The 22,575-nt window shown below is 53.7% G+C and overlaps 1 protein-coding gene across 3 annotated transcripts in view; it reads right to left on the bottom strand.

Annotated features, from left to right (window-relative positions):
- Window positions 1-548: 548 nt before the first annotated feature.
- The window catches only part of Ubxn11 (UBX domain protein 11), a 24,235-nt gene continuing 2,208 nt past the window's right edge, over window positions 549-22,575 (bottom strand). Inside the window, exons 2-15 of one of the 3 annotated variants that reach the window (XM_021200896.1) lie at window positions 18,993-19,096; window positions 18,216-18,244; window positions 17,692-17,790; window positions 14,730-14,824; window positions 14,340-14,394; window positions 13,863-13,939; window positions 11,136-11,262; window positions 3,850-4,064; window positions 3,539-3,616; window positions 2,327-2,447; window positions 2,112-2,215; window positions 1,039-1,112; window positions 815-955; window positions 549-735 (exon numbers count right to left, since the gene is read on the bottom strand). In XM_021200896.1, the coding sequence (XP_021056555.1) occupies window positions 570-735; window positions 815-955; window positions 1,039-1,112; window positions 2,112-2,215; window positions 2,327-2,447; window positions 3,539-3,616; window positions 3,850-4,064; window positions 11,136-11,262; window positions 13,863-13,939; window positions 14,340-14,394; window positions 14,730-14,824; window positions 17,692-17,790; window positions 18,216-18,244; window positions 18,993-19,063 (1,452 nt within the window). In that variant the 5' untranslated portion in view covers window positions 19,064-19,096 and the 3' untranslated portion in view covers window positions 549-569. Of the gene's footprint in view, window positions 736-814; window positions 956-1,038; window positions 1,113-2,111; window positions 2,216-2,326; window positions 2,448-3,538; window positions 3,617-3,849; window positions 4,065-11,135; window positions 11,263-13,862; window positions 13,940-14,339; window positions 14,395-14,729; window positions 14,869-17,691; window positions 17,791-18,215; window positions 18,245-18,992; window positions 19,097-22,575 lie in introns of those variants that run through there. The other 2 variants (XM_029540058.1, XM_029540059.1) reach the window with 2 other exon arrangements.

Raw genomic sequence — 22,575 nt, 5'->3', positions numbered from 1 at the left:
GGGGCTGCCGCTGCGTGTGCGTGTGGAACACATGGCTGTCTGGCTGTCTGGCAGCGCATGACTATGGTAGATATGACGTTTCTCAGGGTGGTGGCTGAATCACCCAGTTTCCCATGCAGGTTTTGATGTCTCCCTGCCCTGGGCTGCCTCCCGTGTTGGAGCTGACTGATTCAGTGTAGGGGGTGATGGGGGCGTGTACAGCTGCAGCGGTATTAGATTGGGTCCATGGGGGTAGTTGTGGCAGTGGTTTTGTGCACACTATGGAGAAAGTATCCACTTGAGCTTGTGGGTTTACATGCATCTGGTTGTCTTCAGAGACCTCGCCCCCATCAAGGCTCCCCTGTCCCAGCTGAGACAGAGAATGTCAACCCAGCTAGGGCTGGCCACTCCCTCCACTGGATCCACTTTGTACAACTTGGAGAACAGAAACCCAGGGGACAAAGAGTCAGTGGCTATGCCGGCTGGGGCTCCAGTTACAGGCCATAGCATCTGTACCACCACCCCCTACCGCAGCCTTCCCCTCTCTGGAGAGCCTTGTGGAGCTCATGATGTCAGGGGCGGCACTTTATTCAGGGCAGTGAGCCTGGGCCAGAGCCGGGGTTCGCCGCTCGTCGGATCCGCAACAGCAGCGTTGCATTAGGAACCAGGCCTGCGGCCCGCAGAGTCACCGCATCGTCCTGGTAGACTGTGGGCGGGAAGGTGCTCATGATCTCAAAGGCAGCTGAATCCATGTCCCTGGGTGTCCAGCAGAGTACATCAGGCCAGGCCATGGAGCCAGGAACTCCTTGCAGCCCCAGTCCTGCCCTATACCCACCTGGCCTGTGCTAAGAGTTTCCGCACGTCGCCAATGGTATCCTCAGGCCACATCATCAGCAAGAAGGCCTGCTCTCCATTCTCGGACTTGATGCGCAGCATGGAGAGCGGAGGCATCGGCATGTCAGGTGACTCCTGGTTCCTGCAGATCCAGAGGCCCTTAGTGCTCCCCAGCTCCCAGGTCCTCTCCTCTCTGCCCTGCTCCCACCTCTGCCTTGCCCTCACCTCTGCCGCTCAGAAGCTAAGGCAGGTGTCTCCACTATGGTCTCCTGGATCCGGGCAGGCATTGGGCAGCAGTTCTGAAAGGTAGCCATGGAGGGGGCTGGAGCCTAGGTCTCACCTAAAGCATTTCCTCTGCCCTCAGGGAGGACTGGCTCATTCCTGAGCAGGGGTGGATGGGACCGGTGAGCTAAAGAGCTGAGGGGTTCTGTGAGCTGAGGCCCAAGAAGAAATGGAAAGGAAAGGAGGCTCTGGACGGCAACATTGTCATTCTCGAAGTCCAGTGTGGGAAACAAGCCCACCCAGATGGTGGCCAAGCTAGGGGACCTAACCTAGCCTGCAGTCATCTGAAAGGGAACCCTGACCCATAGGAATATGAAAGGAGGGGTCAAGCTGGGAAACTGCCAGAAGCTGACAGCTCTTGAAGCAAGGAAGCAAATCAGGGCAGGAAGGAAAAGTCAGAGAGGGCAGTGTCACAAAATGGTCCTTCAATGCCAGGACAGTGACCTTGGTTTTCTCCAAGAATCCCCAGACACTGCCAACAGAGAAAGCTGTTGGGGCACATGGCTGGCACGGGCAGAAATGAGATAGTAAGGCCAGCACAGAAAGGGCATCTGTGGGACACTCTGGAGTCTAGGCATTGGGAGTGCGCTGCAGGGAGGACCTCACGGGGTGGCCAGACTGGACAAGGCCACAAAGGGCAAAGGAGACAGAAGTCGGGAGGCGTGCAGCTTGACACCCCCTTTTGGGGGGGGGAGACTTGGGAAGGAAGAATGGGAGTGAAGACAGAAGATACCTCAGCATCTGAAAGGCTGCGGGACTTTAGCAAGGAGCACCTAAGCCAAGCTCCTCTAGAACATGGGTGACCTGGGCCCTGGGTCCATAGCCTCACCCCCTCAGTTGTAGCCACCAACCAATTTGTCCTATGGGTGGAAGGGTACAGAGTCCCCGCCAGCTCCACAGAGACAAGATTTAGTTCTGAGGGTCTCCTTGCCTCCTGGCAAGAGACTATAGGCTGAGCCAGGGCTGCTGACAAAAGCCCCTGCAGAAGGCTGCTGGGTAACTAGGGCTGGCCTCACCTGCAAGGTGTCCCTGATGGGGCCCCGGATGTCAATCACCTCGCCTTGTCGGATTACACACTTGGGAAGCCTGTTCAGAAATTTCTCAGCCGTCATCCTGGAGCCTGCAGGGAGGGCATTGGGAGCCTTGGCCCAGGAGGGACTGTAAGTGCTGGGAGAGGCCACCTGGAGCTTGCTCTGCACAGTCCCCCAGCCAACCTTGGGGTCCAGCTTACCTGAAGTCTCCTCTGCCCTGTCTGTGACCTTGCGCATCTTCTGCCGGCCCACCACACGACCCTCACCTGGGAATGGGCCCAGACCATCCTCTGGGTAGACCTGATTTCGCAGGTCGCTTACCTGACAGGGAAGAAGGGCCACGGAAGTGGGAAGCCCACCTCTTCAGCCCTGAAACCTCACCCCCATTCCTGCTCGCCCAGAGGTCTCAAGAACCCAAGGACGGCCGGGCATGGTGGCGCACGCCTTTAATCCCAACACTCGGGAGGCAGAGGCAGGCGGATTTCTGAGTTTGAGGCCAGCCTGGTCTACAAAGTGAGTTCCAGGACAGCCAGGGCTATACAGAGAAACCCTGTCTCGAAAAACCAAAAAAAAATAAAAAAAATAAAAAGAACCCACGGATGGTCTAATACAAGAACACCCCAGTTCAGGCCATATTTATGCAAGATACTAGCTGAAGGCACAGTACTGAAGACCCCCTCCCCACTGCTTTGGGGGTCTGAATGTCAGGGGAGGGTAGAGCTCCTGGTCTGGTCTGGTCTGCAGTTCCCACTGCATCTCTGCAGGTCACCACAGCTGCTCTGTCAAGGCGTAGTTTCAAGACTATCTTCACAGCCATCTCAAAAACCCCCAGTCATGACTCACGCTATCTTGTGCATCATGACAGCACACGCCCTCGCTGTGGAGATAACCCGCCTCTGGAGCCTGCTGCTTCCTGCTCCCCATGAGGACAACCTTCATCCCACTCAGCCCTGGCGACAGATGGGCTCACCTCCTGTCCCTGCAGCCCAGCCAACTCTGCCTCTTCTCGGCGTTTGCAACTCATGCCCTGCCTTCTACCCCAACCGTGTGGTTTCAGAAGCTTCCAGGGGAAACTAGGCCCACTGGGCATTACAGATTCCTCGGGAGTTGCACACTGTTAAGGTGCCCTGAAGGCTGGGGAGGGTGGGCAGAATGGTGGACCCATTGGCAATGTTGTACCTTCAAGATGCCAGCAGAGGGCACTGTCAGCTGCTCAGCTTGGGGGAGCCTCATGGCCATCATGGCCAAGATGGCCTCCTCACAGGAGAGCTCCCCTCCTGCTGGGCATCCTGAATGGGTGGGTCCCTTGCGTGGATGGCTCCCTCTTAGGAAGGTGGATTCCTGAGGAAACTATTAGCCCCATTCTCTACAACTCGGCACAGGGAAAGTGTGGGTTGAGGAGTGCTGGTTACCTTAAAGGGGACTCCATCAGGATACAGCCGCTGCAGCTCTGAGGGAAAGAAGCCATCCAGTATGTCCCGGAGGCAGCGCTGCAGGGGAGTGAACACGTGAGGCCTCTGTAGCCATGCTATGTCATGCCATGCCATGCCAAGCCTGCTACCTGTTTAGTTGGCAAGCCATAAGCATTGTATTCTGGAAATACTGGGAGCTCTGAGATTGGAGGGGTGGGACCTGTGTACTCTGTGGAGGGCACACTCTCGCAGTGACACCCCACCATGTCCAAGCAGGCGTGAGTAGGCATGGACCCAGAGCTCCATCCTACCTGCGTGGAAGGATCGTAGAAGGGCCGGAAGGGCCCATCAAACATCATAATGCCGTTCCGGTAGACCTTCAGCGGGATGGGCTCTAGGGTACGGAACTGAGCCCCACCAGGCACCGGTGTCACCTGGGCCTCTCCCTCCACCACCAGCTCACTCAGATCCTGTAGACTGGCCAGCAGTCTGTCAAAGTCCACCTCGGGGGGCACCAAAGAATCCCCTGGCAAAAGGGATAGATGCCCATGAGCCTCTGTGGCTGCCGTGTGCCCTGGCAGCTCTGGGCCCTCCCACATTGAGCAGAGGTCTCAGCGCACTAGCTAACAATGGCACCTATTGGATACTTACTTTGAACTTTTATTCGAGCCCTGATCTACCTAGCTTGAACTGGCAGTGGTGAGGATGACCTTGAACTCCTGATCCTACCTCCACCTCCCAAGTGCTGGTATTACATGTGTGTCACCACACCTAGCAGGACACTTACTTTGGGTCAGATGGCTTACTATCCATCGTCCCATTTCTTCCGCTTATGACCGATCCTACATTGTAAGGGTTATTCATATTCCTTCACATTTTCAGAGATGGAAACTGAGGCCAGAGGGAGTTCCCTGGCTTCTTAGCAATGCACAACATTAAGAGCGAAAGTAAAGTTTGATACTAGACCTGTGTTGGGCACTGGGCTGGCAAAGCTCCCAGCTCTGGATCAAAGCTTTCACGGTTCAAATCCCAGCTCCTGCATTTCTTCCTGGCTGGTCTTACCACAATGTTCTGGGTGGCTCTAAGGCGCCAAGGAAGTGGCCATGTGAAGGCTAACTTGGAACAGCCTGAACTGTCCAAGTTCATCAGTTCTACCTTGTACAAATATTCCTCAGGCCAACCCCAAGGCTGGGAGGCAGGGACTGTTTAACCTCCACTTGATTCATGAGGAAACAGCCTTTAAAAAAAAAGGTGACACATCCCAGGCCACCTGATGCATCATCAGGGAGGGAGGAGAAGGGTGGGAACAGATGGCTCTTAGGGTGTGGGGGCAGCTGCTGACCAGATGGTCGCAGACTCTTGAGCATCTGCCAAGGTTCTGGACTCAGGAAACTGCTGCACACATGGCCCTGCACAGTTCTAGGGGTGGAGAGGGAGAAACCAGGACACTCAGGAAGGTGCCATAAAAGGGTGGCAGGCAGAGGGGTTGCTGGCCGGGCTCTGTTAAATGCCCCTAGAGTATAAGGATCCAGAGCTGGAGATGTGGCTCAGCGGTTAAGAGCACTGACTGCTCTCCCGGAGGTCCTGAGTTCAAATTCTAGCAACCACATGGTAATGTGATCTGATGCCCTCTTCTGATGTGTCTGAAGACAGCTACATTGTACTTACATATAACAAATAAGTCTTAAAAAGAAAAAAGAAAAAAAGGGGGGGGTGAGATGGCTCAATTCGTAAGAGCACTGACTGCTCTTCTGAAGGTCCTGAGTTCAAATCCCAGCAACCACATGGTAGCTCACAACCATCCGTAATGAGATCTGATGCCCTCTTCTGGGGTGGCTGAAGACAACTACAGTGTACTTATGTGTAATAATAAGTAAATCTTTGAGCCAGAGTGAGCAGAGACTGAGCAAGTGGGGCCGACCAGAGCAAGCAGAGGTCCTAAAATTCAATTCCCAACAACCACATGAAGGCTTGCAACCATCTGTACTCACATACATAAAATAAATAAATCTTAAAACAAAACAAAACAGAGTCCAAGCATCCCGCAGAGGCATGGCTGTGAGCTTGCTGAGAGCTGTTTTGTAGCAGGATGTAGGGTGGGGCGCTGGGGATCAAACTGCTCGCCCCCAAGTGGAAGTACAGGTGCAGGGGCTATGCTGTCTCTGCAGCTGCTGAGCTATAGACCCTCCCTGAGCCTTCCCTTCTCCCCAGCGCTGGCTGCGATCTGAAGGGCTATGCCTGCCCCTCCTGCCACTGGGCTTCCCTGTTGTGTGACCACCAACAGCTGCATTGCACCTCCTGCCCCACAATGATGCTGACATGAGTTTTCTTTACAAGGACTTCAGGAACTGGCCCCGTCCCTCTTTCCACTACTAAGGAGAGTGAGGTCTAAGACTGCTAGCTAGCTAAAACAGGCAACCTCAGAGCAGAGGCTTAGGGAGAGCCACAGGGTGGGTAATGGGGCAAGGGGACAGATGGAGTCCCTGGGATGGTACTAACAAATACCGATGGCAAAAGTTTGCCTCAGAATACTGGCCTGGAGGACAGGGGCTCCCACGTGGCAGAGCATTTCCATAGAAGAGAGATGTGGAGGAAGACAGGACATTTAGTGACGTGGGAACGGGTCTGTTTTCTGCCTAGAAAAGGACATCTAGCCCTGTCCAGGGGAGGACAGGGTAGGTAGGGCAGGCTGGGCTGCCATTGGGTCAATGGACAGGAGGGAGAGACTGGGAACCTGCAGAGGTGGCACAGCTCCATATAGAAACGTTCAGGAAGTAAGGCACGGTGAGCCTGCCATGGCCAGCCCAGGGCAGAGCTAAGTCGGAGAGCACTCTACCAACAGCCAAGGTTCAAAAGAAACCTCCATTTGGAGAAAACTGTAGCCTGTAGCAGGAGTTCCTACACAAGACAGTATAGGCCAAGAAGCCAGCCTGTGCTGGCTCGGGCCAACGGAGAGACATGTCCCTTTTGTGATATCATGTCAGTGGACACGACTTAACGGCCCTGGGAGGCCTTGTGAGGTGCCGTGCTCCAGGTCACGTGAGCCTTTGCAGGGCCTACGCGACTCACTCAGCACTTGGGACACGACTACTTAGGACCCCTTTCTAGGGAGGGTCACAGGAAGACCTCTGGGACTTCACGTAACTTCAGGAGTTTGTGTTTAATACAGGGCCTTACGTAGCCCCCACAATGAGGGTGGAGCCTGAGCTCTCCACTTTCCTTCCTTCCCGTCCCAAGTGCTGGCCTGACCTCTTCCTTGGCTCTTCCTTGGCCCTCCAAGGCCACACAGCCAGGGCTGCTGCTTGTGAGCTCTGCAGGCTAGGGCAGGCGTCTGAGCCCAACCTCCTCTGTGTAAGAGGTGGACAAGCGCAGCCCAAAGCCCGGAAGGTGGCTGCTGATGTCTGTCCCAACTTACTCTGGCCTCAGGCTACACCATGCCTTGCCTTGAACCCTGCCAGGAACCCTTGGTACTCTTGCCTGGTTCTTTTGCCCCTGAGCCCATCCCCTTGGCCCTGGTCACACATTCTTGTCATTTTGGGTGTGATCATTTGCCTTCCAATTACTCTGGGCACTTCTTAAACACCAGTTAGAGCACTGAACCCTAACCTGGCTCAGGGGGTGGGGGGGTGCCCCCAGAAGCATGTGCTGACCCAACTGTCCACCCCTGTAGGAGCAGTGTGGTTCTGTTAGGCTTGGAGAGTCCTGCCTGCACCCTCCCAGTATCCTGTCCCCTTGGGCTCATCCCGAGAGAAGTCAGTGTGCCAAACAACATGGTAGATAGAGGGGCCCTATGTGCCCTGCACAGCCCATAGCAGGCGCAGGATGAGCGGTGCTCCCTGCAGGCTTGTTGAAAGGATAACTTGCTACTTTGGGGCTAGATGGAGATGGTCCACCTCTTGCATCAGGAAACAGCCATTGTTACTACAACTCTGTGAGCCAGGCTAAGCCTTTGTGCATGTGCTCTGAACCTCTGGGTGGTTCCCGAGCACACCCTCAACCAGGACAGGTTTGTCCTGATGCCTACAGCTCTCACCCTGACCTCTGCAGTCCAGCTTGGGGCTGTTCTGGGGGACTGATAGTCCCAGTTCCCCAGGTGCCATAGCCTTCCTTGTGCCAAGCACTGTACTGCATGCTCCTGGATGTCACCAGGGGAAAAGACAGTGAGTTAAGAGCCTGCTGACTGCCCCCAGGACATCTAGCCTGAGCCTTTAAACCCCTTGTTCCAGCACTGCTCTTCCCATGAGACACTGGCACAGCTACAACAGCAGCCCCAGTGTCTGTGGGGATCTGCTGAAGGGCCAATATCAGGATAAAAGTGAATTTGGGGGGTGGGGAGCTCGCTTACCCAGGACTAGGCCAGGGCAAATCAAACAGGGCTGCCAGTATGGCCTCTTGACCTAGGAATGTGAGAAGCGCCAGGCCAGGGGCTTGGGCCAAAGGCTAGGGTGGGGGTAGAGATGTGGAGGAAGGGTGGGAATTTGAGGAAAGACAGGAGACAGACAAGCACCAAGCCCACGAATGTTCTCTGCGCCCAGGCCCAAAACCTGTTGTGTCCTGAGGCCAGAGCAGGACTGTCCCCTGAAGCACTTGACACAGCAGCCAATGTGATACTTGTATCCTGGTGAGAGGCGGGGGGCCCAGCTGCAGATCACCCCTTTTCCAGGCTCCCCTCTGCTGGCCCCCTTCATGGAGAAACAATCCTTCCTAAGGAAAAGTTCTGGATCCAGTCCATTTCACCCCCCTCCCCAGCCATGGGTGCCCTGGCTCACCTGCCCACTGGCAGCTGTCGGGTGGGATGTGACGGACAGATGCCCAGACACAAGCCAGCAAGAAGCCAAAGCAGGTAGCAGAGGACCCAGGGAGAGTCAGGCTAGTCCCCGAGACAAGAGGGCGTTCCGAGGAGGAAAAGCTTCTATCTAGAAAAGGGGAGTACTTCCTCCCCGGCAGGAGGGACTAAAGGCTTCTCCCACTGGAAGGTAAAAGCAAGAGAGAAGTGTACAAGGTTCTGTGGCCTAGGAACCCCTACGTGGAAGGCAACGGTGGCCTTCACCGTGGTTTCAGAGCCAGGCCTGGAGCCGCCGCACCAACAAAACATAACACAGGATGCTGTTTGGGGAGGGTTGGTGGAGGAAGTACTTGGGACTAGAAGAGATGTTCACAGAGCAGCCATGTGGTCTGACCTCCCCCTAAAGGAAGCAGAAGAACCTTCAGCCAGAAGGCAGGCTGCTCTCCAGGGTGTGAGGGCTACATGAAGCAGATCCCCGCCTCCTGTGGACTCCGGGGGCAAAGCAGGAAACCTCACAAGTGTTCTCAACACACAGAGCTCCTGCTGTGGCCTCAGTCCCTGGACAATGGTGATCAGAGTGCCAGGCCCTAGGCTACTCTGGTCTGACATATAGATCTTGTCCAGTAGGGGCCTCAGGTTACCTCCCACATCCTGGGGCCACACATGCTCCCAGCACCTTTTCACAGCGTGCTCCAAGGCTGTCTCTGACCCCTCCTCCTCTCCTCTCCATCCGTCAAAAAGGCCAAGGACCCCACCTCCAAATTGCTCCTGTCTCCTCTTGTCCTCCACAGCAGCGCCTACCTCACCTTCTATCCAATAACTGGGGTCACCTCCCAGTGAGCTCTCGACGCCCTCTGCTCAGCCGTTGTCAGACACTCTAGCTTAGTTGGCCATAAGCTGGGGTACCTTTAGCCTATCCCAAGGCTGTTACTCAAGATTTTTTGAAAGCGGTAAGAGACGGGCATGGTGCACACCTTTAGTTCTGGCACTCGGAGGCAGAGGCAGGAGGATCTCTGAGTTCAAGGCTAGTCCGGTCTATATAGCAAGTTCCATGACAGAGTTCTAGGACAGCCAGAGCTATACAGTGAAGTCCTGTCTCAATTTAGGGGCAGAGGGATGGAGCCCAGGCCCAAGTACAAGGAAGGTTGATGATTGTACCAGGGTTTAAGAGGGTTTGGATCCCTGGCACTGCAGTCACAAGTGGTTGTGAGCCACCCAGTGTGGGTGCTGGGACTGAAGGCTGGGCCTCTGGAAGAGTGGCACTCCTAACCCTGAGTCATGGCTCCGTCTGATCCCGTGCTTGTTTTCTGACGTGGGGTCTCTTGTAGCCCAGGGTATCTATCCTCCACACTGTTCCATAGCCCGGGACCAGCTTGGAACTTGTGATCTTTGTACCCTTACCTCCTGGGTGTCGAGACTGCATGTGTGGTTCACCATGCCCGTCCTAATGGGTGCTGGGGAATAAACCCAGGGCTTTCTGCACTAAGAGTACACACCCTACCAACCGAGCCCTGGAATCTGGGTTTCTATGCAGGAAGAGCCTTCTGAGGTTAACACAGCTGCCATCCTCTAGACCGCCCTTGGGGGCGATGCTGCCATGATTCCTGTTCCTGAAAAGCCCGAGAAGCAGAAGCAAGACACACAAGGGACCCCGTATTTGACCCATCTCTTCCTTGTAACCCTGAAGGTGAGAGAGAGCCTGCCCCATTTTGTGGATGAACTTGTCAGTCAGGGAAGGGAAGTGGCTTACTCAAGCCACAAACCAACCCTGAACAAGGGGTGGAGTAGAAATGAAGGGGTCTGAGTTAGATTAGTTAGTCTGAGTTAGATTAGTTAGTCTGAGTTAGATTAGTTAGTCTGAGTTAGATTAGTTAGTCTGAGTTAGATTCCTAAAGATGGATCTTCTCTCCCCCAAAGACAACAGGCTGTGTCTCAGAAACAACTCTAAGGACAAGGTGGGCTGGGTCCCCACTAAATACCCGTGGTTAACAGTGATAAGAGGAGGCAGAGACAGGTAGATCTCTGTGAGTTCGAGGCCAGCCTGGTCTACAGAGTGAGTTCCAAGACAGCCAGGGCTACAGAGACACCCTGTCTGGAAAAAACAAACAAAACAAATTAAAATGAAAGATGATGACAAACCATGAGAACTGGAGTCGGCCAGAGCAGATCCCCCTCCCCACACCCAACCCCACCCTCTGGCTCACAGACCTGCAGCCCAACAGGGAGGTGGTTGAGGCCTCGAAACCTGATCTTTTACTCTTCCCTCCCAAACCATCTCCCCAACCAGACACAAGCTCTTCATGCAGTCCAGGCTGGCCTTGAACTCTCAGTCTTCCTGACCCAGCCTTCCAAGTGCTGGGGTAGAAGGTTTGTACCATCATGCCAGGTGAGGTTTAGTTTAGTTTTGTTTTGTTGTTTAAAGACAGTGGCCTCAGGCAGTAGCACATTCCTTTAATGCCAGCACTCAGAAGGCAGAGGCAGGTAGATCTCTGTGAGTTCGAGGCCAGCCTAATCTACATAGTGAGTTCCAGGACAGCCAGAGCTACACAGAGAAACCCTGTCTGGGAGGAGGGGAGATAGTCAAATGTCTAGTAACTCTGGGACTCTGTAACCCTTGGCAGATGAGCAAGCAGAGACTAAAGTAAGACCAGGGAGGGAAACCTTGGCTTTTCTCTCCCTGATGAGGTGTTGGGTATCTCACAACCCCCCCTCAGCCCATGGTTGGGAAGGCAGGGCTTAAAACAATGGGCCTCTGGAAGACTGGCAGGCCCTCAGGAAGCTGGTGGGTGGGAGCCAGGGCAGATGCTCTACCTGGCTTCCAGAACTTCTTGGCCTTCATCCAGTCTTGCTCATCATTTTCAGAGACTGTCTTTTCCTCTGAGTTCTCCTGGTCCATGGGCTCGCCCACCCACTGCAGGCCATAGTCACTGAGGAATCGCTGTGGGGCAGAAGAGGGAGAGGTGGTGCTGCACCACCTGCCTGAACACTTTCTGCCTGTGACCCCAAAACCCTTGACCTCTAGAACAGCAGGTTCTGCTCCTTCTCTATGAGGAGACATGACAGCCCTGTCTCAGTGTGCTCAGTAAGACTCTTCATGCCGGTACCTGAGCCAGGGCATTACTCTAGAACTCCGAGGACCATGTGGGTCTGGCCTAAGCATGAAGAAGAGGCAGAGACACCTGCTCTACAAGAGCAGGCCTCCCTCTTCTTCCTGCCACACTAGACTGTGTGTGCATGTGTTCATGTGGCTGCAATCCCAGGTGTGTGCAGGTGCGCATGCCCATAGACATGTGGGGCCAGAGGATAGGCCAGGTGCCATTCTTCTTCAAGCCCCGTCCATCTTGGTGTCCACTGGGTGCCAAGGCTACCCTATAAGCCTGAGATCTACTCGACTCTGTTTCCCCAGCTCTGAGATGATCCATCCATGAAACCATTCTGGCTTTTCTGGTTTTTTAAATAGCTTTTAGGGACAGGACAAAGGTCCTCTTTACTGACCGAGCCTTCCCAGCCCAGGAAGTCATCTACATGCTAGGCTTTCTTTGCTTGCTTTTTTGCTTTTTTCAAGACAGGATTTGCACAGTTGTCCTAGAACTTGCTTTGTAGACCAGGCTGACCTCGAACTCACAGAGTTTGCTTGCCTCTGTCTCCTGTGTGCTAGGATTAAAGGCATGTGCCACCACACCTGGTTAGAGTAGTCTCTATTTCTGATACCACTTTCTTCTCTGCCCTTCTGCTCCAAAGATCACTGCCCTGCTTGTGGCATGGTCACCAACTGCCTGCTGTTGTGAAACCCTGACACCGTCCTGTCTGCACCTCTTTCAACACAGAGCTGGTTCTACACACACTCACACTCATACTCACACACACACACAGAGAGAGAGAGAGAGAGAGAGAGAGAGAGATACACACACAGAAACACACACACATATACACACACACAGATACGCACACAAGATATACACATACATACACATTCAGAGATACACACACACACACACACACACACACACACAGAGCTCTAACCATGCTCTCCCCCTGTTATGGCTCTCCACTCCCACATACATAAGGACACTCTCCAGACAGAGCTCATAGTGAGGCCTGTTGGCCTGGCCTCTCTTTCCCGCTCCCCTTCTGACTTCTGGCCAGTGGTATGGGGCAGGTGGAGCCTTCTTTCTCCTTGCCTAGATGCTAACCCAAGTCTGCCACCTCACACAGCTCTAGCTTGGCTTCCGAGGTCCCTTAACTAATTACTTCCTGCACTCTATCTTCCCTGTCTCCTCACATGTGACTCCCTGTTTCTGTGGACTGTTAGCATCATGCATGTGGGGGCCATGACTTTCTGTACAGATGACACAAGCCTGATGGCGGCAGTGTCTACCAGGATAGATACTGAAGGTTTGTTCAATTGATGAATCCGCAATAGTGGCGCACACCTCTGATCCCAGTGCTTGGGAGGCAGAGGCAGGCTGATCTCTGAGTTCAAGGCCAGCCTGGTCTACAGAGGAGTTACAGAACAGCTAGGGCTACACAGAAAAGCTCTGTCTCACAAAACAAAACAAAACAAAACAAAACAAACGACGACTCAATAAACCTGTGAAAGGTGCATGCTTGAGCCAGGGGTGTGCTTGGCTCTGAGGCTGGGCCCCACCCCATGCTACTGCTACAATCCAGCAGGCAGGTAGGGCCCAGCTGCAGCTGTACCTCACAGCCCCAGATGTGAACAGGTCTGCAGTGGACTCGAGCTTTGGAAACCCTTCTGCTTGAAGACAGACATTTTAGAAAGGACTCTGAAGAGGGCACTGGCACTAAGGAGGCAGGAGTGGCCCCGCCAGTGGCCCCGCCAAGTGCCCAGTGCCTTCCGGCTCAAGTCTTAGCAGAAGAAAATTCTGAGCAGAAGAAAAGTGACTGAGGTCTCTTTTACCAAATGATTGGGTAAAGAAGGCATGGCCTGAGGCAGGAGACCACTTGGCACTAAGTCCAACGTGAGCCATGTGCCCCTCGTGGAGCTTACAGTCCCACAGGGTAAGAGAGATGTGGCCCAGGGAGAGCAGAGGGTGAAGAGCCTGCCCTGGTCAGGTCAGGAAGGTCTCAAGGAAATGAGTCCAAGTTCTTCTCCAGGAGGAGGCGGGCCAGGCCCTGCAGAGACCAGCAGGGGCTGGGGTCTAAGGAGGGAGGAGCTTAGCCAGAGGACCAGAGGAAGGTGCTGTGGTGTGGCTGGAGCGAGCGTAGAGAGGTTCCAGGTAGGAGGGCCCAGCCACACACCCACAGCGAGGACTTGGGATGGAGCAAGCAGGGGAGTAGGGCAGTATATTAAGGAAGAAGGGGCGTGTGCTCAGGGTTTGAGTCAGTCTCACAGGGAGTCCTGCATCATGGTGCCAGATATGTCCCCTCCCCCCAATCCCTGGCTCTAAACTCTGAGTCAGCCCAGAGCTGGGAAACGGCAGGGGCCTGGAGAATCCTGCGGGGCAGGCGCTGCTGCAAATCCTAGGCAGTTCTAGACTAGGGAGGGCAGCCAGGCTGCCCATTCCACCAGCTTACCTCCATCTCACCAATCTGCCGCTGCAGCTGAATGCACTGTGTCTCCAGCTCCTCCTGCCTCTGCAGGGCTGTATTGTCTGGGAAGAAGTGGGTGAGGAGTTCTACTGCCACAGCTGGAGGACTGCCCCTGAGTCCGTCTAGACTCTCCTAACACTGGCACGGGGGGAGAGAGAGAGAGGGAGAGAGAGATACAGAGAGAGAAGTGTGTAGGGGGGGGGGGGGGGGGGGGGGAGGGAGAGGGTTGCCTGAACTGACTTTCAAGAGCCACCCATCCCTTCATCCCTTGGAGTATGGCTCTGCCATGCTGTGGACAGTAGAGTCTGTGCAGGAAGCACTGGTTAAGTTTGTCTCTCGGGCCCAGCTGCCCAGACCCCACCGGCAGTCTGCCTGGTGCTGTTGGAGCCTTGGTACCCACAAGTCTCTGTCCAGCACCCATGAACCATGGCCCCACCCGAGCACTGGCCGAGGGCTTCTTACTCTGGTGCTGCTGGAGGGTCTGCACCAAGTCCTCCAGGTCCAGGATCTTCTGCTCCTGAAGCAGTGAGACTCAGGGTGAGTAAGTCCTGGTGGGTCCCAGAGCCCCAGAGGGTGGAGACGAGGTCAACTTTAGCCCTTCCACTGGGCAGTGCACACCTTTTGCCTGAGTGTGAGCGTCAACCTGTCCCTACCAACCTTTGGAACAGCCCCTGCTCCTGAGCCTCAAATAACCCATCTCTCTAACAGTCACACTAGTTGAGAAAGTTACAGCCCGTGTCCTGGGCTCAGTGTCCAGCCTCCCAGCTCTGCTCAGCATCCCTCATTCTAGCAGCCTCTACCAGTTCAACTAGAGGAAACAGTCCTCCCTGATTGTCCCTCCCCAGGGCCTACCTTGGACAGCATCTCGTCGTTCTGGGCCTGCAACTGCTGCTCCAGCTCCTGCAGCTTCCTGGTCATGGAGGCCATCTGCTCTGAGTCATGGGGTCCTGACAAGGGGACAAAGTTTCTTGTGCCAGTCCTGGAGCTGAGGCTGAGATGAGAAGAGCCAGAGGGAGAGAAAGAGAAAGCCACAAGAACAGAACCAGCAATTCCAAAAGCAGCTACTGCTTGGTGGCAGGAGCGCTTAAAGCTCTACAGAGAGCAGCTCGTGCAGTCAGTTACAGCGGGCCATGCAGTCAGTTACAGCGGGCCATGCAGTCAGTTACAGCAGGCCATGCAGTCAGTGGGCCTTCTTGGGGAAGTAGGGGTGGGGGCTGGGTGCAGCAATTTGTTCCTGGTATGTTTATCAGTGGTGAACATATAGGCCATATTTAAGTCGTGTGTGTGTGTGTGTGTGTGTGTGTGTATGCACATACACATGTACAGGGTTACATACTCCCATGTACATACAGGCAGAGGCAAAAGAGGACATTGGATGCCTTCCTTTATCGCTCTCCACCCTTTTGGGGGTTGGGGGGACTGAATCTAGGGCCATACGTATGATAGGCGAATACTGCACCTGAAGACTTCTATTTGGGGTAGGCTAGCTGGCCAGGAAACTCCCACAATCCACTTGTCTCTGGTGGGATTATAGGCATACATAGCCATGAGAGCCTTTTATACAGGTCCTGGGGAATTGAACTCAGGGCCTTTTGCATTCATACCAAGGGTGTTTACCTACCCTGCCCCCTCCTTGCCATCAAGCTTGGTGACTTAAGTTGGATTCCCTGGGACACACACGATGGAAGAAAAAGTGAGTTTTCTTTGACGCATACACACTCATCGTTGTGTGCACACACAGGAACAAACACAACGTGATCACTCAACACATCTGGACTCTGCAACTCGAGTGGCCAGGGCTTTCTCAGATGGGCGTGGCGGCCCACATCTCTAATCCCAGCACTCAGGAGACAAAGGTAGGAGCTCTGTGAGTTGGGAGCTAGCCTGGTCTACATAGTAAGTTCTAGGACAGCAGGGCTACATAGTGAGATCCTGTCCCCCAAAAGGAAAGTTAATGTCATTGTTTTTAAGAACTGGGTACAATCTAAACAGGCATAAATACTGCAATGATGCATGAGGCCGCCCTGCCTTTCAGGGACAAGTTATTCTAAGAGCTATTTGGAACTCCTGAGGAGCCTGTAGTATAGAAGAGATAGGTGTTAGGAGCGTTACTGGATTATTCATGCTCAGAGGTGCAGCAATAACACTGTCTGTGTCTCATTATTAGGATATGCAGGGTACCAAAGGAGTTAGATACAAATGTCAGGATCTCTGTGAGAAGCCCCTGTATGAAAGAGTATCTCTGTAGAGGCAGAAGGGAAGGGGAAGGGGAAGGGGAAGGGGAAGGGGAAGGAAGGAAGGAAGGGAAGGGACTGTCCTACTTCAGTTTTTCTGTACAGTAAAAATTTTCACAATAAAGCTTGAATGCCTTGATGGAGATGTGCCTCTTTTATCCCAAAGAGAGTTCAAGGCCATCCACGGCTACACAGTAAATTTGAGGCAACCCTGACTGTCCTCAACCCCAGCCTCTGGAAAAAAAAAAAAATAAGAGTGAGATAAAGAACACAAGCCCTCCTTGTCACTAGACACTCCCCTAACACGGGAAGCAGGAATTGCAGTCACTGTCAGCAGACCACACAGGAAGCCCAGGATGGCTCAGGAAAGATGGTGAACTCTTAACTTGACCTTGATGTCATCTTCAAGTCCCTGAATTACTATCTCCCTAATGGGCATGCTCACTCAGTGAGAGCTGTCAGGGACTCAGAGCCAAAGCATTGTGAGCCACAAGAGTGGAAGCATTCAGGACCTGCCAGTGTGTGGCGCGGGGGGCAGCTGGGAATGTCCACAGTGAACACTGGGGAAGAAAAGGAGGTGCTGAGGACAGTAAGAGGGAGGAAGGGACGCCATCAACGTCCCAACGCCAGCACAGAGCTGCTGGGAAAGGCAGGCAGTGGGGCAGGAGAGGGGCTGCTGAGCAGAGACATGAAGCAGGAGAGGCAGGTCCTACTGGAGACCTTAGTGGGGACATACCAGCTGGATGTGGCAGGGAGCAGCAGCGAGAGGATGTACAGTCCCTAAAAGGGAAGGAGGTGGCTGCGGGGCCACCACTGTGCCCGGCTAGGTGAGGGAGAGCCTAGCTTTGTGACTAAGCCGCTGCAGGATTTGGGCTGGGCAAGTCCTGCCAGTGTCAAATGGAGGGGAGTTTGGTCCAAGATTAACTGGCAGTTGCCTCCCACTGCCTTGGCCATTGGGGCCTCTGCTCTGAGTCCCCTATGTGATAGCTAGGAACCCCACCAAGCAGCAGATCCTTATAGCATGCCAGCCCATTGCTCTCCCCAGGGGACGAGGAAGCAGGAGGATCTTAAAGTTGCTTAAGATGTCACATCTGATGGAAAGTTCTAGCCTCCTCACAACATCTCCTAACCCTCCCAGTGCCCGTCTGCCCACTCTCCCTACTGTAGGCAACTCCACACAGCCCACTGAAGACAGAGTCAGGTGAAATGGCCTGCTAAGGAACTCAGCCCTTTTTGGAGAGTTCAGATGAGGAAGCAGCCGGCCAGAGGCTGAGCTCTCCCTTCAGGGCCTTCACTGTCTCTGAGCCTCAATCACAGACCTGTTGACATCACACTTGCTGGAAACTGGAGGGTTCCTAGCCACAGCCTGGCTTGGGGCTTGGCCAGATTCCTAACCTGTGGCTCTAGGTTAAATCCTGTCCTGGATGGGTGTGGGGGTACAAGCACTGGGGCAGCTAGCCAGAGGTGGGAGCGGCATCTAAACACAGCAGGTCAGCAGGTGAGCCAGAGTAGGAGCCACTGTTCTCAGAGCCTCTCCCAGAGCAAGGGAAAGCCACACCCCTTTAGCCCTCCACTCTCACCTTGCCTACTCACAGGAGCACCGATGCCTCCATAGCAGGAAGGCAGAGAGGTCTTCTCTTCTGAGTCTTGGCCATCATTCCACATGTCCACCTCATCTTCTGCAGACAGGAATGCCCGGGTCACTGCTCTGGGACCACAACCCAGAGAACACTCTGGCCTGGGTCCTGGCCAAGATGAAACAGCTTATACACTGCCCCACAAGGTACACAATCAGGCCAGTGATGAGGCCAGGGCTTCAGGGAGAGGCGGCTACAAGACAGGCTGAGGTCCACATCTCTGGTCTTCCCATACTTCTGAGGTACCCATACCCATCTTCTTTTGGGCAGAGTTTTATGATGGTGTGGATCTCTGCTGAGGGATCAGAGCAAGTGGGTGGCCCAGGCCTCTGAGTGACAGGTAGGGAGCGTGAATACAGGGAGCAGGCCAGATGCCCAGGCTCACAAGGCCTCAGGGTGCTCCTTCCCAACATGCCTAGCTATAAGGGCGAGAGGGGAGGGGAGGGGAGGGGAGTGCACACACTCACCATTTCCGTAGATTCTTATCCCTCGTCTCCTGGGGACCCAGGCAGGAAGAAGGAACAAATGTAAATTAACCCCCTTGGAATGCCACCAAGGAAAAGTTCCAGGCCCCATGCAAAGCTAAAGAGATAGAGGCTAAGCCTCCATATCCTGAAGACTCCCGACCCCACCTACCCTCAGCCAGGGTGAGCCAAGGGGCACGCTGTCCAATGCCTAACTCCTCCCAACAGAGGAAATCAGGGGGCACTGCAGGGCCATCTTGGATGGGAAGACCACGAGATTCCAAAGCCTATAAGCTGACCCTGGCTCCTCTCTGAAGTGCCATGGGCCCCTGGGATTGCTGCTTAACCGCTCTGGCTCACTCTGGCCTTCGTTAGCCAAACTCTAAGTGTGCTCAGAAAAGCAATAAGGGAACTGGAGGTAGACAAGGCTTTGCACCAGGATTGCCTCAAGATATAAGGCAACGGCATTTAAAAGAGGCCAGCACAGAGCTTGGCCCAGGCTGGCAGGACATTCACATCTGCAGAACTGGGGGGTAAACAGTGAATGACAAGCTCTCAGCCACTCTTACAGGGCCATGCCTTACAGAAAGGTCCCACCCATCTTTGGCCAGCACAAACCAGTTTCCTGAAGATTTAAAGAGAAGGAGGGCAGACACAGAAAGCCTCTAGCTACTCTTTGCTTTCCCCAAGATGCTAGGGGTCATTTTCCTCTGGTGAGGAAAGGATCAAGGAGGAGACAGGTCAGGGGCACAAGGACCTAGAGGCCAGCTGGCTCCTTACCCAGGATTCACAGACTCCGACTCTAGGGGCACCTTGCGTGTCTTGCTAAGAGAGGCCAGAGGTGAGCTCATAGCTCTAGTCTTGAGGTTCACTGTCAGGGATTCCTGAGGGGAAAGAGGGAAGTCAGGCCTCGGGGACAGGGACCCAGGGCTTCAGGGCACAGGAGGGAGTTGCAGCTTTTCCTGAAGAGAAGCACTGTTCAGGGAGAAGCAGGCATGACTTCTCCAGTGTGGGGTGAGGTTCCTGACATGGTGACTTCTCCCAGTTGCTGCTTCTCTGTTCTGAACATGAAGTCCTTGTCTGGTATGGTGTAGTGCCTGCAGCTTCTCCACACTTATGTGGGCACAGACTCCTCAAAAGGCTTGTACCACTACTGACTCAGCACTGAGCTGCCAGGCAGAAAGCCAAGATATCTCCCCTGGCTTCCGGAAGCCAGGTACCACCTCCACCATCTCTGAGGCAGAATGGCAGCCCACAGAGAGAAGTCATTGAAATCAAAGACATGTACCGTGGACACACGCTCTGCTGTGCACAATTACATGGCACCTTATTTCCTCCCATGTAAAATGTGCATGGTCTCAGCCCCTACCAGGCAGATGGCTTGGCAGGGGACAAAGTCCTAAAGCATCTGTCCAGTGGAAGCACCTGAGAGTTGGGTTGTGGCTGTATGGGTCATCGTTATTGGCACACAGATGGAACTAACATGCAAAAATGCTCATACACTTCTTCTGATGAAGAAAGGACATGTGTACAGTCAGCTATACCCCAGAGCCACCACTCTGTTCCCTACCTAACAGGACTAAAATCTAACAAGCCTAGAGCCAAAGAGGGGGATCTCCATTAGGGAGGGTCTGAAATGAGTCTTTTTCAGGCTAAATCCAAAGCAGGAAATGCAACGCTCTCCTGACCTGATATGATGGGTATTTTCTGTCAATGAGACACAAGCTAGAGTCATCTGAGAAGAGGGAGCCCCTCAACTGAGAAAACCCCATCACATGAGGCTGTAGCCAAGGCTGTGGCCTATCCTTGATTGATGACTGACAGGGAGGGCCCAGGCTCTGTGGGCGGAGCTTCTCCTGGGCAGGGAAGTCCTGAGTTGAATAAAAAGTCTCTATTTCAGTCCCGACCTGACTTCCCTCCATGTTGGACTGTGACCTGGGAAGTGTCAGCGAAATCAACTCTCTCCTCCCCAGGTTCCTATGGTAGGGTCTTTGTCACCTCATCAGAAAGCAAAGGGGGACTGCTGAGCTGGCACTGCATACTGCCTGCAGGCAGCCCCCTTCACCTTCTTCCTCACACCCCGCCCTTTCCTCATCACCCAGCATCCTCACCATCCTGGCATTGCTCTGTGGGTCTGGGCTCCCTCCTGATTTAAGCAGTTAAATAAGGCAGCTCCCTTAGTGGCTCCCTTCACGGATGCTCACAAGCAACAAAGACAAACCGCAGCCCTGAGCAAACCTCCCCAGGGGCTCCTTTCTCCCTTGAAAGATAATTAAAACAAAGAACAAAAACTGGGCATGGTGGTGCACACTTTAATCCCAGGACCTGGGGAGGACCGATTTGTTAGGTCCAGGCCAGCCAGAGCTACATAGTGAGATCCTAAGAGGAAGAGGAGGAGGAGGAGGGGAAGGAGGAAGAGGAGGAGGAGAGGAAAAATAAAATTCCCATGGGTGATCTGGCCCTGTCTGCCTCATCTTATCCCCACCCACCTGCCTATCCCTGCCAGGAAGACGGCTGAGCCAAGACTTGAACACAGGGATCCCGGTCAGTCGGTCAGTCGGCAGCCTGCTCTCTCCTCACCCATACACTCTTCCTCTGGCTGAGCTAACAGCTCCAAGTCCCTTCTATTTGTTCTTAGGACATAATTTAGCTGTTTATTTGGAAGTTATCAGTGAGTCACAGGGCAGTAGTTCTGAGAGGCCCTGTGGTGCCCTTCACCAGGCTTCCTTCTGCAGTCACCATTTACACAACCACGACAGAGCATGAGGCACAGGCTGGCGCCATCTGATAATGGGGACAGATAGGGTTTAACCACCATCATCAACAAGCAGCCCTTTCCCTTCCCACAGGCCTCCTCCTACAGCCTCACAGCTCCCCTCCCCCTCACTGGCAGGGACTGCTGGCCAACCAGTGCTTGCTTTCTTTTCTTTTCCTTTCTTTCTTTCTTTCTTTTTCTTTCTTTCTTTCTTTCTTTCTTTCTTTCTTTCTTTCTTTCTTTTGTTTTTTTTTGTTTGTTTGTTTTTTGTTTGTTTTCGAGGCAGGGTTCCTCTGTGTAGCCCTGGCTGTCCTGGAACTCACTCTGTAGACCAGGCTGGCCTCAAACTCAGAAATCCACCTGCCTCTGCCTCCGTGTGCAGCTGCCACCATCTGGCAAGAGTTCTTTTTGTTTGCTTTGGGTTTTGTTGTTTGTTGTTGAGACAAGGTCTTACTAGCTAGTCCAGGTCAGCCTCTAACTGATCCTCCTGCCTCAGTCTCCCGGTGTCACCGTCCTTCAACTGCCCCCGCTCTTTATTTGCATGTCCATGGCAGTGTCCATGGCACTCATGGGCAGGAGGATCAGTGTGGCAGTGCTCTGAGAGCCACCCGCCTGGAGTCCCGCCCCCAGGCACTCTCCACACTTCTATTTATTTTTACATACAGGATTTGTCACTAGACTGGAACTTGTGAAACAACCTAAGCTAGCAAGCAGTGAGCCCCAGGGACCCATGAGCCTCCGTTTCCCCAGCATGGGGTGGCCTGAGCCATGTGTTTTTGTTTTGTTTCGAACATTTGTTTATTTATTTGTGTAGATGGGCCTGTGCATAACATGAAGTGCGTGTGGGAATCAGAGGATAACCCTGAAGAAATTCGTCTACTCTTTCCACCCTGTGTTTGCTGAGGATGGAATTCTGGTGCTCAGACGTGGTGGCAGGAGCCTGGGCAGGAGCCTGGGCAGGAGCCTGGGCCCGCTGTCAGCTTGCCAAGTTTCACACTTCTTTGTTTTGTTTTCTTTTAGTGAACACATTCTGTAGCTCAAAGTCAGGTCCTCAAGCTTGCTAGGCAAGTGCTTTAACAACTAACCTATCTCCCCTTAAGCCCTTTGTTATTTTGAGACAGGATTTCCTGTATAACCCTAGTTGGCCTCAAAGTCACAGGGATCCTCCTGCCTCTGAATGTGGACACCACAGACCCAACTCACCAAAAGACTCTGCAAAGCCAAGTGCAACTGTACACACCTGTGATCTGGTAAGGGTAAGGCTGGGTTCAAGGTCAGCATGGGCTACAGAGCAAGTACCATGCCAGTCAGGGCTACAGGAGAAGATCTACTTAAAAAATAAACAAAAAACCTGCATACCTTATTAGCTTGCCTTCCAGTTCCCACCCTATTTCTCCCAGCCAACCCGAGGTGGCTACTGATAGATCTGCCCATTCTGGACATGTCATATAAATGAAGCATAAAAATGACTAGGACTGGGGCTGGAGAGATGGCTCAGTGGGTAAGTACACTGACTGCTCTTCGAAGGTCCTGAGTTCAATTCCCAGCAACCACATGGTGGCTCATAACCATTCGTAATGAGATCTGATGCCCTCTTCTGGTGCATCT

Source organism: Mus pahari, chromosome 6 (assembly GCF_900095145.1).
Source record: "Mus pahari chromosome 6, PAHARI_EIJ_v1.1, whole genome shotgun sequence".
In the NCBI taxonomy this organism is placed as follows: domain Eukaryota; kingdom Metazoa; phylum Chordata; class Mammalia; order Rodentia; family Muridae; genus Mus; species Mus pahari.
This window is presented reverse-complemented; position numbering and strand designations above follow the sequence as displayed.